This window comes from Schistocerca americana, chromosome 4 (genome assembly GCF_021461395.2).
Source record: "Schistocerca americana isolate TAMUIC-IGC-003095 chromosome 4, iqSchAmer2.1, whole genome shotgun sequence".
Taxonomy (NCBI): Eukaryota; Metazoa; Arthropoda; class Insecta; order Orthoptera; family Acrididae; genus Schistocerca; species Schistocerca americana.
Window position 1 is genome coordinate 181,872,216 of NC_060122.1, and position 13,588 is coordinate 181,885,803.

General features: G+C 39.3%; 1 protein-coding gene across 1 annotated transcript in view; it reads right to left on the reverse strand.

The window, feature by feature from the left end:
* The window catches only part of LOC124612903 (phospholipase DDHD2), a 200,643-nt gene extending 187,267 nt beyond the window's left edge, over nt 1–13,376 (reverse strand). The window contains exon 1 of the mRNA XM_047141375.1: nt 13,168–13,376. Within this exon, the coding sequence (XP_046997331.1) occupies nt 13,168–13,312 (145 nt within the window). The 5' untranslated portion in view covers nt 13,313–13,376. The remainder of the gene's footprint in view (nt 1–13,167) is intronic.
* Between the last annotated feature and the right edge of the window lie 212 nt (nt 13,377–13,588).

Genomic DNA, 13,588 nt, shown 5'->3' on the forward strand with positions numbered 1-13,588 from the left:
ACGCCGTACAAGGACTATCCAAAGGATGCACTGCAGTTGCTAAGACACTGACCTCATATCGGGAGAATGGAGTTTACTCTGTTAGATCACAAGTTTTCTCCATTCAGCCATTCTGATTTAGATTTTCCATGTTTCCTAAAGCATTTCAGGCAGATAGGCAGATGCCAAGATACTTCCTTCATCAAGTCTTCAGCTGATCATCAATTCTATCCTCACAAAAGCATAGTTATGTATTCTGTGCGTATACATGTTACTGAAATATTTATTTTTATTTTATTGCAGTGATGAACCCTGTATCATTGTCACATGATCCTTAGGTGAAAAAATAAAACAAACACAAAGAAATAAAATGATAGAAAATATCCTACGCCATGAAGCTCACAGTGACTCAAAGAAGATGTATATACAGGACTCTTCCCACACTTTTCTTATAATGCTATTGCTTCTGATACGCATTCACAATCCAAAATAAAATACTTGGTTAAAATCAGTCAGAGTTGCGCGTGCAGCTCACCAAAAATCCATTAAGGCAATCCGCATCTGCAAAGATATTCCATATTCTCATGTGTTTGCAACTGATTTTCAGTGTGGTATGGTTTTTGCTTTCTATGTGCAGCTTCATACACATCTACACATATTTTCTGCTACCTTCTTTAACGGTGTGTGGCAGGATACTTCATATACCACCTCTCTTTTCTATAGATATATTATATGTCTTAGTCTATAGTTGCAGTTTTTTTTTTTTTTACCTACTAGCTACCAGCTTTGGGACATAATACTATCCTTTCAGGAATAGTGTGCACAAAGAACAACTATACATAAACCTCCGTATCAGTCCAAATATATTTGATTTTACTGTCATGTTTTTTTACAAATGTATGTCTATGTCTTGAACCATGGACCTTGCCATTGGTGAGGAGGCTTGTGGGCCTCAATGATACAGATAGTCGTAGCATAGGTGCAACCACAACGGAGGGGTATCTGTTGAGAGGCCAGACAAACGTGTGGTTCCTGAAGAGGGGCAGCAGCCTTTTCGGTAGTTACAGGAGCAACAGTCTGGATGATTGACTGATCTGGCCTTGTAACACTAACCAAAACGGCCTTGCTGAGCTGCTACTGCGAATGGCTGTAAGCAAGGGGAAACTACAGCCATCATTTTTCCCAAGGGCATGCAGCTTTACTGTATGGTTAAATGATGATGGCGTCCTCTTGGGTAAAATATTCCGGAGGTAAAATAGTCCTCCATTCGGATCTCTGGGCGGAGACTACTCAAGAGGACGTCGTTACCAGGAGAAACACAAATGGCGTTCTATGGATCAGAGCGTGGAACGTCAGATCCCTTAATCGGGCAGGTAGGTTACAAAATTTAAAAAGGGAAATGGATAGGTTACAGTTCGATATGTTGGGAATTAGTGAAGTCTGGAGGCAGGAGGAACAAGACTTTTGGTCAGGTGAATACAGGGTTATAAATACAAAATCAAATAGGGGGAATGCAAGAGTAGGTTTAATAATGAATAAAAAATAGGAGTATGGGTAAGCTACTACAAACAGCATAGTGAACGCATTTTTGTGGCCAAGATAGACAAGAAGCCCACGCCTACTACAGTAGTACAAGTTTATATGCCAACTAGCTCTGCAGATGAGAAAGAAATTCATGAAATGTATGATGAGATAAAAGAAATTATTCAGGTAGTGAAGGGAGACGAAAATTTAATAGTTATGGGTGACTGGAATTCGAGAGTAGGAAAAGGAAGAGAAGGAAACGTAGTAGGTGAATATGGATTGGGGCTAAGAACTGAAAGAGGAAGCCCCCTGGTAGAATTTTGCGCAGAGCATAACTTAATCATAGCTAACACTTGGTTCAAGAATCATGAAAGAGGGTTGTATACATGGAAGAACCCTGGAGATACTAAAAGGTATCAGATAGATTATATAATGGTAAGACAGAGATTTAGGAACCAGGCTTTAAACTGTAAGGCATTTCCAGTGAAAGATATGGACTCTGACCACAATCTATTGGTTATGAACTGTAGATTAAAACTGAAGAAACTGCAAAAAGGTGGGAATTTAAGGAGATGGGGCCTGGATAAACTGAAAGAACTACAGGTTGTACAGAGTTTCAGGGAGAGCATAAGGGAACAATTGACAGGAATGGGGGAAAGAAATACAGTAGAAAAAGAATGGGTAGCTTTGAGGGATGAAATAGTGAAGGCAGCAGAGGATCAAATAGGTAAGAAGACGAGGGCTAGTAGAAACCCTTGGGTAACAGAAGAAATACTGAATTTAATTGATGAAAGGAGAAAATATAAAAATGCAGTAAATGATGCAGGCAAAAAGGAATACAAACGTCTTAAAAATGATATCGACAGGAAGTGCAAAATGGCTAAGCAGGGATGGCTAGAGGACAAATGTAAGGATGTAGAGGCTTATCTTACTAGGGGTAAGATAGATACTGCCTACAGGAAAATTAAAGAGACCTTTGGAGAAAGGAGAACCACTTGCATGAATATCAAGAGCTTTGATGGAAACCCAGTTCTAAGCAAAGAGGGGAAAGCAGAAAGGTGGAAGGAGTATATAGAGTGTCTATACAAGCGCGATGTACTTGACGACAATATTATGGAAATGAAAGAGGATGTAGATGAAGATGAAATGGGAGATATGATACTGCGTGAAGAGTTTGACAGAGTTGACAGAGCACTGAAAAACCTGAGTCGAAACAAGGCCCCGGGAGTAGACAACATTCCACTAGAACTACTGACAGCCTTGGGAGAGCCAGCCCTGACAACGCTCTACCATATTGTGAACAAGATGTATGAGGCAGGCGAAATACCGTCAGACTTCAAGAAGAATATAATAATTCCAATCCCAAAGAAAGCAGGTGTTGGCAGATGTGAAAATTACGGAATTGTCAGTTTAATAAGTCACAGCTGCAAAATACTAACGTGAATTCTTTACAGACGAATGGAAAAACTGATAGAAGCCGACCTCAGACAGGATCAGTTTGGATTCCGTATAAATGTTGGAACACATGAGGCAATACTGACCCTATGACTTATCTTGGAAGAAAGATTAAGGAAAGGCAAACCTACGTTTCTAGCATTTGTAGAATTAGAGAAAGCCTTTCACAATGTTGACTGGAATAGTCTCTTTCAAATTCTGAAGGTGGCAGGGGTAAAATACAGGGAGCGAAAGGCTATTTACAATTTGAACAGAAAGCAGATGGCAGTTACAAGAGTCGTGGGGCATGAAAGGGAAGCAGTGGTTGGGAAGGGAGTGAGACAGGGTTGTAGCCTATCCCCGATGTTATTCAATCTGTATATTGAGCAAGCAATAAAGGAAACAAAAGAAAAGTTCGGAGTAGGAATTAAAATCCACGGAGAAGAAATAAAAACTTTGAGGTTCGCCAATGACATTGTAATTCTGTCAGAGACAGCAAAGGACTTGGAAGAGCAGCTGAACGGAATGGACAATGTCTTGAAAGGAGGGTATAAGATGAACATCAACAAAAGCAAAACGAAGATAATGGAATGTAGTCGAATTAAATCGGGAGATGCTGAGGGAATTAGATTAGGAAATGAGATGCTTAAAATAGTAAAGGAGTTTTGCTATTTGGGGAGCAAAATGACTGATGATGGTCGAAGTAGAGAGGACATAAAATGTAGAAGGGCAATGGCAAGGAAAGCGTTTCTGAAGAAGAAAAATTTGTTAACATCGAGTATAGATTTAAATGTCAGGAAGTCGTTTCTGAAAGTATTTGTATGGAATGTAGCCATGTATGGAAGTGAAACGTGGATGATAAATAGTTTAGACAAGAAGAGAATAGAGGCTTTCGAAATGTGGTGCTACAGAAGAATGCTGAAGATTAGATGGGTAGATCACATAACTAATGAGGAGGTATTGAATAGAATTGGTGAGAAGAGAAGCTTGTGACACAACTTGACTAGAATTAATGGTTGAACTGTGTAAGCATTCACTTGAGCCCGAACAACTGCTACAATTCCGCACTGCATTGATAATGACCTGACACAGGTCGAAATCTGATCTGTGTTGTGACAATAAATGTCATATTAATGGAACTTAATTCTACAACTGACTGCTGCTCTATCTAACACAATAAATCCATTTTTCATCGCCAGTAACAATTTGATGCAAAACTGATTTTCTTTCATGTCTTTGAAGCAAAATTTGACAAATGGTTTTTCAGTTTTCCATCTGTCTTTCATTCAATTCATGTGGAACCCATTTTCCACACTTTTGGATCTTTCCCATAGCTTTCAAACGGTCAGAAATTGTTTGTTGTGTAACATTTAGCATTGCTGCCATTTGCTTCTGACTCAAAGTATCATCTTCATCCAATATTGCTTGCAATTCGGCGTCTTGGAACTTTTTTGGTGGTCTTCCACATTCTTCATTTCTTACATCAAAATCATTATTTCTGAACTGTTCAAACCATCTTTTGCACGTTGCTTCTGATAGAGCATTATCACCATATGCCTCGACAAGCATTCGATGCGACTCTGCAGCACCTTTCTTTTATTTATTTATTTTTTTTTTCAAATGAAAACAAAAAATTAATGCTTTCCGCAAATCATCACTATCTGGTACAAAATTCGACATTGTTAACACGATGAAAACATACGATGTTGTTTGTTCCATGACTTGATGTATACTAAATATCTTTGACAGATGTCATACCAACCAAACAAAAAAAAACTAAGGCTCGTTCACAACAAATGTTCCGTATCGACACATTTGTATCTTACTGCTCATTTCATACCAGTACACCTGGTATTTCAAGGGTAAATTGCTAGTACTAGCAGCAAGTTTCACTTCTCTGCAGGTCTTCCTGTTACAATATTCTTCACCTCTACATCCATGGGAAGAAAAAAAAAAAAAAACTACAAGTAGTCCTACGGAACTTTCAATGTCAGATCATTTATGTACATTATGAACAGCAATAGTCTTAGATCACTCCCTCAGGTTATAATTGCAGATTTTTGCCTCCCCTTGTTTTCAAAACAGGTGTATCCACCTCATCCCAGGTGCAGATTGATGTGTTCCTCTCATCCCGTAGACCAAGTCACGTGCTCTACCTTTAAACCTTCCAACCAATTTCTCTCTCCTCCTCAAGGAAAGAATCAGTAGTTCTGAAAGCTAGGATACTGTTATGTATTTTTATATGTGTATCAGTAGTACTGAATATTTCATCTCCTGAAGGTAAGCCAGTATGTTTAATTGTCTCTGCAGCCTTTGTTCAATTTACATGTTCAGGTTTATTGCGAAAATTATCTATGGAACATGGAACAAACAAACTAGTCAAAGAAGCCACAATATTGACTAGAACTTCTGTCTTCCACCCAACCAATGAATTTCAAGAATTCTGTCTGCTCCACACCACTCTATCCTGCTTCACTTGGCTGACAAATGTATGCATTTTTCTGTGTAACAAATAAGTTCAGTTAACTTTAAATTGGAAAATCCAGTTGAAATACTGACAATATAATGAAAATAATAGAGGGAAACATTCCACGTGGGAAAAATATATCTAAAAACAAAGATGCTGTAACTTACCAAACGAAAGCGTTGGTATGTTGATAAAGACAAAAAACACACAAACACGCACACAAATTACAAGCTTTCGCAACCCATGGTTGCTTCATCAGGAAAGAGGGAAGGAGAGGGAAAGATGAAAGGATGTGGTTTTTAAGGGAGAGTGTAAGGAGTCATTCCAATCCCGGGAGCGGAAAGACTTACCTTAGGGAAGGAAAGACGAAAGGATGTGGGTTTTAAGGGAGAGGGTAAGGAGTCATTCCAATCCCGGGAGCAGAAAGACTTACCTTCCCTAAGGTCTTACCTTCTCCCTTAAAACCTACATCCTTTCGTCTTTCCCTCTCCTTCCCTCTTTCCTAATGAAGCAACCGTGGGTTGCGAAAGCTTGTAATTTGTGTGCATGTTTTTTGTCTCTATCAACATACCAACGCTTTCGTTTGGTAAGTTACAGCATCTTTGTTTTTAGATATATGACAATATAATGAAACGGATAGACTGCTTCTCACTGTACAGATGACACACTGAGTTGCAGACAGGCACAACAAAAACACTGTTACACATAAGCCTTTGGCCAAAGCCTTGTTCGGAAAGGAAACACACATGCATTCACACAAGCAAGCACACCTCATGCACACATGACCACTATCTCCAGCTGCTATGGCCTTAACTTTAAATCATAATGTAGAGAATTTGATCATTTTCATTTTCTGCATAGGCCTACTTCAGAAAAATGTGAATGTAAAACAATGGACATAGTGCTGCCCTTCATATTACATAAAGGATATCAATGGTGACTGGCACTACAGAGACACTGAGAAAGAAATAAAATTGCTAAAATCAAGAAAGGACCTTGGGACCAATATAATCCCTGTCGTCATTCTATACACAACGCAAAGTTAACCAGTATCTTAACCTTAATACACCACAGATCTCTTGAACAAAACCTATGCACAGTGCTTGGAAAATTGTGCAAGTCACTTGTGTGTGTCTACGAGATGCACACCAGAAATGATACACAAAATTATTGTTCACTGTAACTGATAGCTTTGTGTTGTAGATCCTTAGAATACATTCTGAGCTCAAATATAATGAAGTATATTGAAAAGCATTACCTCCTAAATACCATCCAGCACAGATTCCAAAAACATCAGTAATGTGAAATTCAGGTGGATCTTGACTTCTGAAAAGTAAGTAAGATGGTAAAGTTCTGCAATCTGTACCTAGAAGGGCCAACTAGATCCGACCAACCACCATATCATTCTCTGCCAGTGGCATCACTGGATGCAGTAGGGAGGGGCATGTGGTCAGCACACTGCTCTCCCAGTTGCCATTGGGTTTCTTGACCTTGGTACTGCTACTAATCAGTCAAGTAGCTCCTCAATTGGCCTCTAGGCTGAATGCACCCTGTACCACTCCTCCCACATAGAAAAAAATCCTTTGCTACAGAGGGAATCAAACTCGCAGTCTCCAGATGGCAGTCAGTTGCGCTGATCTGTCTGCTATGGAGGTGGAAAAAATAGGCACCAAGGGGCTGAATGGAACCCAGTCCATCCTCCCACCACAGACAAATCCCTGGCAGAACCGAAAATCGAACCCAGGTCTGCCGCATGGGGGCACTTGGCTTCAGCGGCAGACTTCTGAAAAGTATCTACATACATATACCGCAAGCCACTGTACGGTGCATGGCAGAGGGTACCTTATACCACCACTAGCTATTTCCTTACCTGTTCCACTCATAAATGGAGCGAGGGAAAAAAACTACCATCTACATGCCTCCATAAGAGCACTAATTTCTCTTATCTTATCTTTCTGGTCCTTGTGTGAAATGTACACCAGTGGCAGCAGAACTGTTCTGCAAGCAGCCTCAAATGACTTTTTTTTTTTTTTTTTTTTTGAGCCTCACAGAAAGAACATCTTGCCTCCAGAGACGAGATTACCATCTCAGTTCATAAAGCATTTCTGTAATACTTGCATGCTGATCAAATGAACCAGTAACAAATCTAGCAGCATGCATGCCTCTGAATCACTTCGATGTCTTCCTGTAATCCAAGTTGGTGGGGATTTCACACCCTCGAGCAATATTCAAGAACGGATCGCAGTAGTGTGCTACATACTTTCTCCTCTATAAATGAACTACACTTCCCCGAAATTCTCGCAATAAAATGAAATCAACCATTCATCTTGAATACTACCATACTACATGCTCATCCCATTCATGTCACTTTGCAATGTTACACCTAGACATTTAATCAATACAACTGTGCCCATCAACACACAACTGTGGTGTATTAGAACAAGGATTTTTTCACCTACTCATCTGCATTAACTTTCATTTTTCTGCATTTAGAGCAAGCTGCCATTATTCGCACCAACTAGAAATTTTGTCTGAGTCCTCCTGGATCCTCCTACAATCATTCGACAACAATACATTCTTGTACACTACAACATCATCAGAAAACAGCCAGAGACTATTGCTCCCCTGCCCATCAGGGCATGATCATATTGAGAATTACTGAAAGGCAAGATGTAAAATGTTTTCTTGGATAGAGAACTAAAGAGGAGTACAGAACAACAGTAGTAGTTACATAGTGCCCCAAATCTCTGAATTTTTCACAGATTATGTGTGATGGGACCTATATGTATGCAGCATCAACCAAAGTACTCACTGGATACTTGTCTATTACCTAATACAAATTTTCTGAATGTAGCTTGCAGTTTTAGTTTTGTGACTAAAAGTGGGTTATATACAGCAAAGAGCAGTTGACTACATATAGTGTGAACATAGATAACCGGATCCCTACAGATCATTCTGTCACCGACATCAATATTTCAATCAAAATATCCACAGGTGTACTGCCGGTCTACAGTGTCCAACGGGCACAATATTTCAGCAATCATACATGTCGCCATCATCAGGTGAACTGACGGACTGAGCTCCTGTGACTGTGCCGGCACGGAGATCCGTACGCTATGGCTGCTCAGAGGGAACTGGGTTCGGTCACGGCGGCAGCCCGTTGGACACTGTGGACCGGCAGTACACCCGTGGATATTTTGATTATCAAATATGCCAGGAGAAATTCAAGAATCACATCAACATTTCGGGTGCTGGTCACTATCACACTCAAGCTCGAATAACCTCAGGCATGTCTCGGAGATGCGTTGGAACTCTTGTTGTTCAAGCTGTATTTTAATGACTTGGTAGACAATATTAATGTAACCTCAAACTGATTTTCTTGATGATGTAGATATCTACTCATATCTGAATAACATTCTACAAGTATCCAGGAAGAACCTGGTATGTTTTCAAAGTCGCAAAGACTAGTAACTTTTCCCCTACAATATTAATGACCAACATTTGGAATTACGCAAATCCTACCAATATCTGGATAAAACAATTTGTGGAGATACGAAACGGAATGATCACATCGACTTAATTGGAGGTAAAGTAGGTGGCAGACTTCGATTCTACAGTTGTGCTTACAAATCACTTATATATCCCATCCTAGAACACTGAAGGATAGAACTAAACAGGGATGCTGCATGTAGGCCTATATAAAAAAGGGCAGAACAATGCCACCTAACTGCAAAAACCTACTAACAAGACTTTGAGAAACAATGTTAAGTGTTGGATATGTGAAAATACTACAGCCCCCAATGTATTTTTTCTGCAGGATTGGTACTATCTGTACAAATACAGTTTATACTCAGCACAGTGGCTGATGGGAGCAACCTTAAACAGGAACTGCCTTTAGAGTTACTTCCATCAGCAATTGCACCGAGTGTCAACTTGGTTTGCGTGGACAGTAAAGACAAACAAAGACTAATTACAGCTTGCGCAGAGTCATATAAGAAATCTTTCTTCCTTTGCTACGTATATGAATGGAATAGGAAGAAAATTTAATATGTGGTACAATGGGGTACATAGCATAGATGCAGGTGATGTTGAGAGGCACAGCCTGGGCCTCGTGTAAAGCAGTTTCTTCTACTCAAACAAGTCTGATAGTCACATTTTAATCTTGAAATCTGTAGAAATAGGTAAGTAAAATAAGTGATGATACAGGTTTACAGAATTAATGAATTTCTTAAAACAAATTTTATATTTTGGGTTCTTATTGATAAAATGGAAATAACAGTACTGGATTCTGCAGATAGTAATCCACATTAAATGGAATTGTTAATGCTTACAGACTAACTGGTGATTCTATCTCCTTTCAACCCTGAGGAGAAGTGCCAATCTGAAACTGTTAATTTTCTTACAAAAATTTTAAAAAATGTTGAAACACTTGGATCCTGCTGTACAATTTCATTCAAGTCAAGTGGCAGCACTTCACCGAAACTGAAGCAGTCTCTACTCCTGTTGATCTATGACTATGGTGTGACATATCAGCTGAAACCATTTGTCCCTACATTCTCAAACAATTTAGCAGGACAGTTTTTAAGCATTGCAACACCATGGTTCATACAAGTGTTAGATCTTCAGTAAAACTCATATTATCCAAGTTTCTTCTGACTAAACATGAGGAGGGGTGTGTAAGAATACAGTAATGCATGAACAGCCTGGCAAAAGTGCAAAATTACAAGGCATTCTAAATTGCCTATTGGAAAATTCCCCACAGTTAATAAACATTTTTAGGGGTGTACATACTGACCTGGTGGATCCTCTACCATCCTCCATAGATTTACTTACTGCTTAACACATATTGGTACATTTATCAACTGGATAGAAGTTGTACCCTTTTGAAACATTGAAACAGAGACAGTAGCAACAGCATTTTCAAATCCTGGATTACAACTTCATGGGAATACCACAACAATTACAGATCAAGGAACACAGTTTCAATCTAACACATTCTGAGCCTTATCAAATATCTGTGGCAGTAAAATGACTAGAATGGCTGCATACTACCCACAAGCTAATGGAAAAATTAAAAGGCTTTGCTGTACACTGAAGAGTCCACAACTAAATGCTGTAATATGTTGCCCACAATATTACTGGGCTAAGGTTACACATTCTGGAATGCAAGCAATTCTGCGGTGGTGGTGGTTAGTGTTTAACGTCCCGTCGACAACAAGGTCATTAGAGACGGAGCGCAAGCTCGGGTTAGGGAAGGATTGGGAAGGTAATCGGCCGTGCCCTTTCAAAGGAACCATCTCGGCATTCGCCTGAAACGATTTAGGGAAATCACGGAAAACCTAAATCAGGATGGCCGGAGACGGGATTGAACCATCGTCCTCCCGAATGCGAGTCCAGTGTGCTAACCACTGCGCCACCTCGCTCGGTAGCAATTCTGCAGTGGCAGAAATGTTGTAAAGTAGTACACTGAAATTACAAGGAGAATTCTTCTGGGAACTTCATATTACAATGGACATTGATCTCCCAAGTTTCATAATTGAACTGAAGGAAAGAATAAATCACATGAAACCTACAGAGAATTCCCACAAGGCCAAAGAAACTCATTTCATCCACAAGGTTCTTGAAAGTACAAGTCATGTGTCCTTGTTGCAATTGATAAGTTAAAGAGTGGGCAGACACATCACACACCACCAGAGGGCACCATGAAACACATCAAGATGATATTTACAAACACAACCAACTCATAAACACTGTGCTTCAATAACATCATACACCACAACACCCTTATGTCACAGGTCAAAGCAGACAGGTGAAATCGGGCACTTCCATTGACCCAGAATGAGGACTGTAAACAAATATGAGAAATGACTTGTGAAATAAAAAGTGTTGCTACAACTGAAATAACTGTTTGGTTTCATCTGATTTTGTATCAAACATAAGTGATATGAACCTTCAGGATTCGGCTTAATTAGAATTCCTACTAAACATAAGAGATAAGACCCCATAGTTACGCATTTCTGGCCTTTTCCATAAAATGATCTATGCTTATTGTCAAAAGTACAATCAAACAGGCTATCAACTGAAATTTGTGACTGGACTGAGGACTTTTTGGTACGGAGGATACATGTTATCTTGGATGGAAAGTCATCGTCAGATGTAGAAGTAACTTTAGGTGTGTGTGTGTGTGTGTGTGTCAGGGAAGTGTGTTTGGACCGTTGCTGTTCACGTTGTTTATTATGACCTTGCAGACAACATTAACAGTAACCTCAGATATTTTGCAGATGATACAGTTATCCATAATGAAGTACTATCTGAAAGAAGCTGCCATAAATATTCAATCATATTTCGACAAGATTTCAAAGTGTTGCAAAGATTGGGAACTTACTTTAAATGTTCAAAAATGTAAAATTTTGTATTTCACAAAAATGTAGTGTCCTATGACTGCAATAATGCACCATTGTTGGAATCAGCCAACTCATACAAATACCAGGATGCCTTGTAAGGTTATGAAATGGAAAGATCACAAAGGCTCAGTCGTGGATAAAACAGGTGGTAGACATTAGTTTATTGGTAGAATACTAGGGAAGTGGTATCATCTACAAAGAGACTGCTTACAAATCACTCATGTGTCCGGTTCTAGAGTAGTGCTGAAGTGTGTGGGGCAAATACCAAATAGGACCAACTGGGGATGCTGAATGTATACGGAGAGTGGCAGCATGAATGGTCACAGGTTTGTCTGATCCATAGGAGAGTGTCACAGAGATATGAAGGAAATGAACTGGCGGGTCTAGTGTAGCAGGGGATACAACCCAGCGGCTTTGGACAATGACGTCACAAGTCGCCAGATAGCAGTTTACAATTTTCGCTTTTGCTGTTATGTTTCAGTTTCGTTTTTTTTACTGATTGCTTAATAAAGTGGATCTGTTTATTCTATCTAGTGAGATTTTTTTAAAAAAAGCCAAAAAACACTTATCAGCCACTGAAGGGAGCTACAACACTAAGAAGAATCGCTTCTCGATTGGCGACTTGTGACGTCAATGTCCAAAGCCAACGGGTTGTATCCCCTGCTACACTAGTCCCGAACTGGCAGACTCTAGAAGACAGATGTAAACTATCCCACAAAAGTCTATCAACAGTGTTTCAAGAACTGGCTTTGCATGATGGTTCTAGGAATGTACTATAATCACCTACATATCGCTCACATAGGGACCATGAGAATAAAATTAGAACAATTACTGCATACACAGAAGCAATCAAATAATCATTCTTACCGCACTCCATGTGTGAATAGAGTGGAAAGAAACCCTATGAACTGGTAAGTGGGACGTACCCTCTGACATGCACCTCACAGTGGTTTGCAGAGTGTGGATGCAGATGTAGTTACAGGATGAATGACGCACACTATAACAGCATCATTTGAAGGATCTTTGAGATGTACAAATGAGACTAAAGTAAAACATCATTTAGATTTTGTTTATTATTTATGGTGGTTATGTGTTGACAACCGATAATATTGTAATAAGCTTGACAATCCTGTAACGACCAACTCATAAAAAATCGTCGCACATAAGATTGTAAAAGGATACATACGAAATAGGTTGACAGTAGAAAAGCTTTTGTTTACTAACTTCTTGCTTCAATTGTTAACATACTTTCAAAATACCTGAAAGTAATTCTAGCAATTTCATCTACCCACATAAACTAGTTTCGCTACAGCTACCACCTGTGAAGTAAAAGAATCAGTTTTAAAAAACTTAACATACCATCTGGCAATACAGGATCCGCTTGAGAGACAGGCACTAGAAGAGGATTTTCCGAAAAGTTTTCGAATGGAAAGCCACTCCCAGCAGCAAATAACAAAGGGTTATTTACGACTTTTGGGTTGTCACGTCTCGCTCTATCGCCCATTTCCAAACAAAAATACCTAACCAAATCTTCTCAGTCAAAACAACTGTATAAACATGTCCGATTCCGGAACATCTAAGATTACAATTTAAAGATATTCCTAATCAACAGTATCAAATGGACTAAGTGATTTCGAAGACTCGAACCACCTCTGACTGTCCCGTGAGAGACCTTTACTTATTTAATAATTTATTCTCAGTTATCACAAATTAGAAGATTTTACAAATACATGAAAATAATATTTGACCACCATCATAGATACTTTTAGGGCACATACAG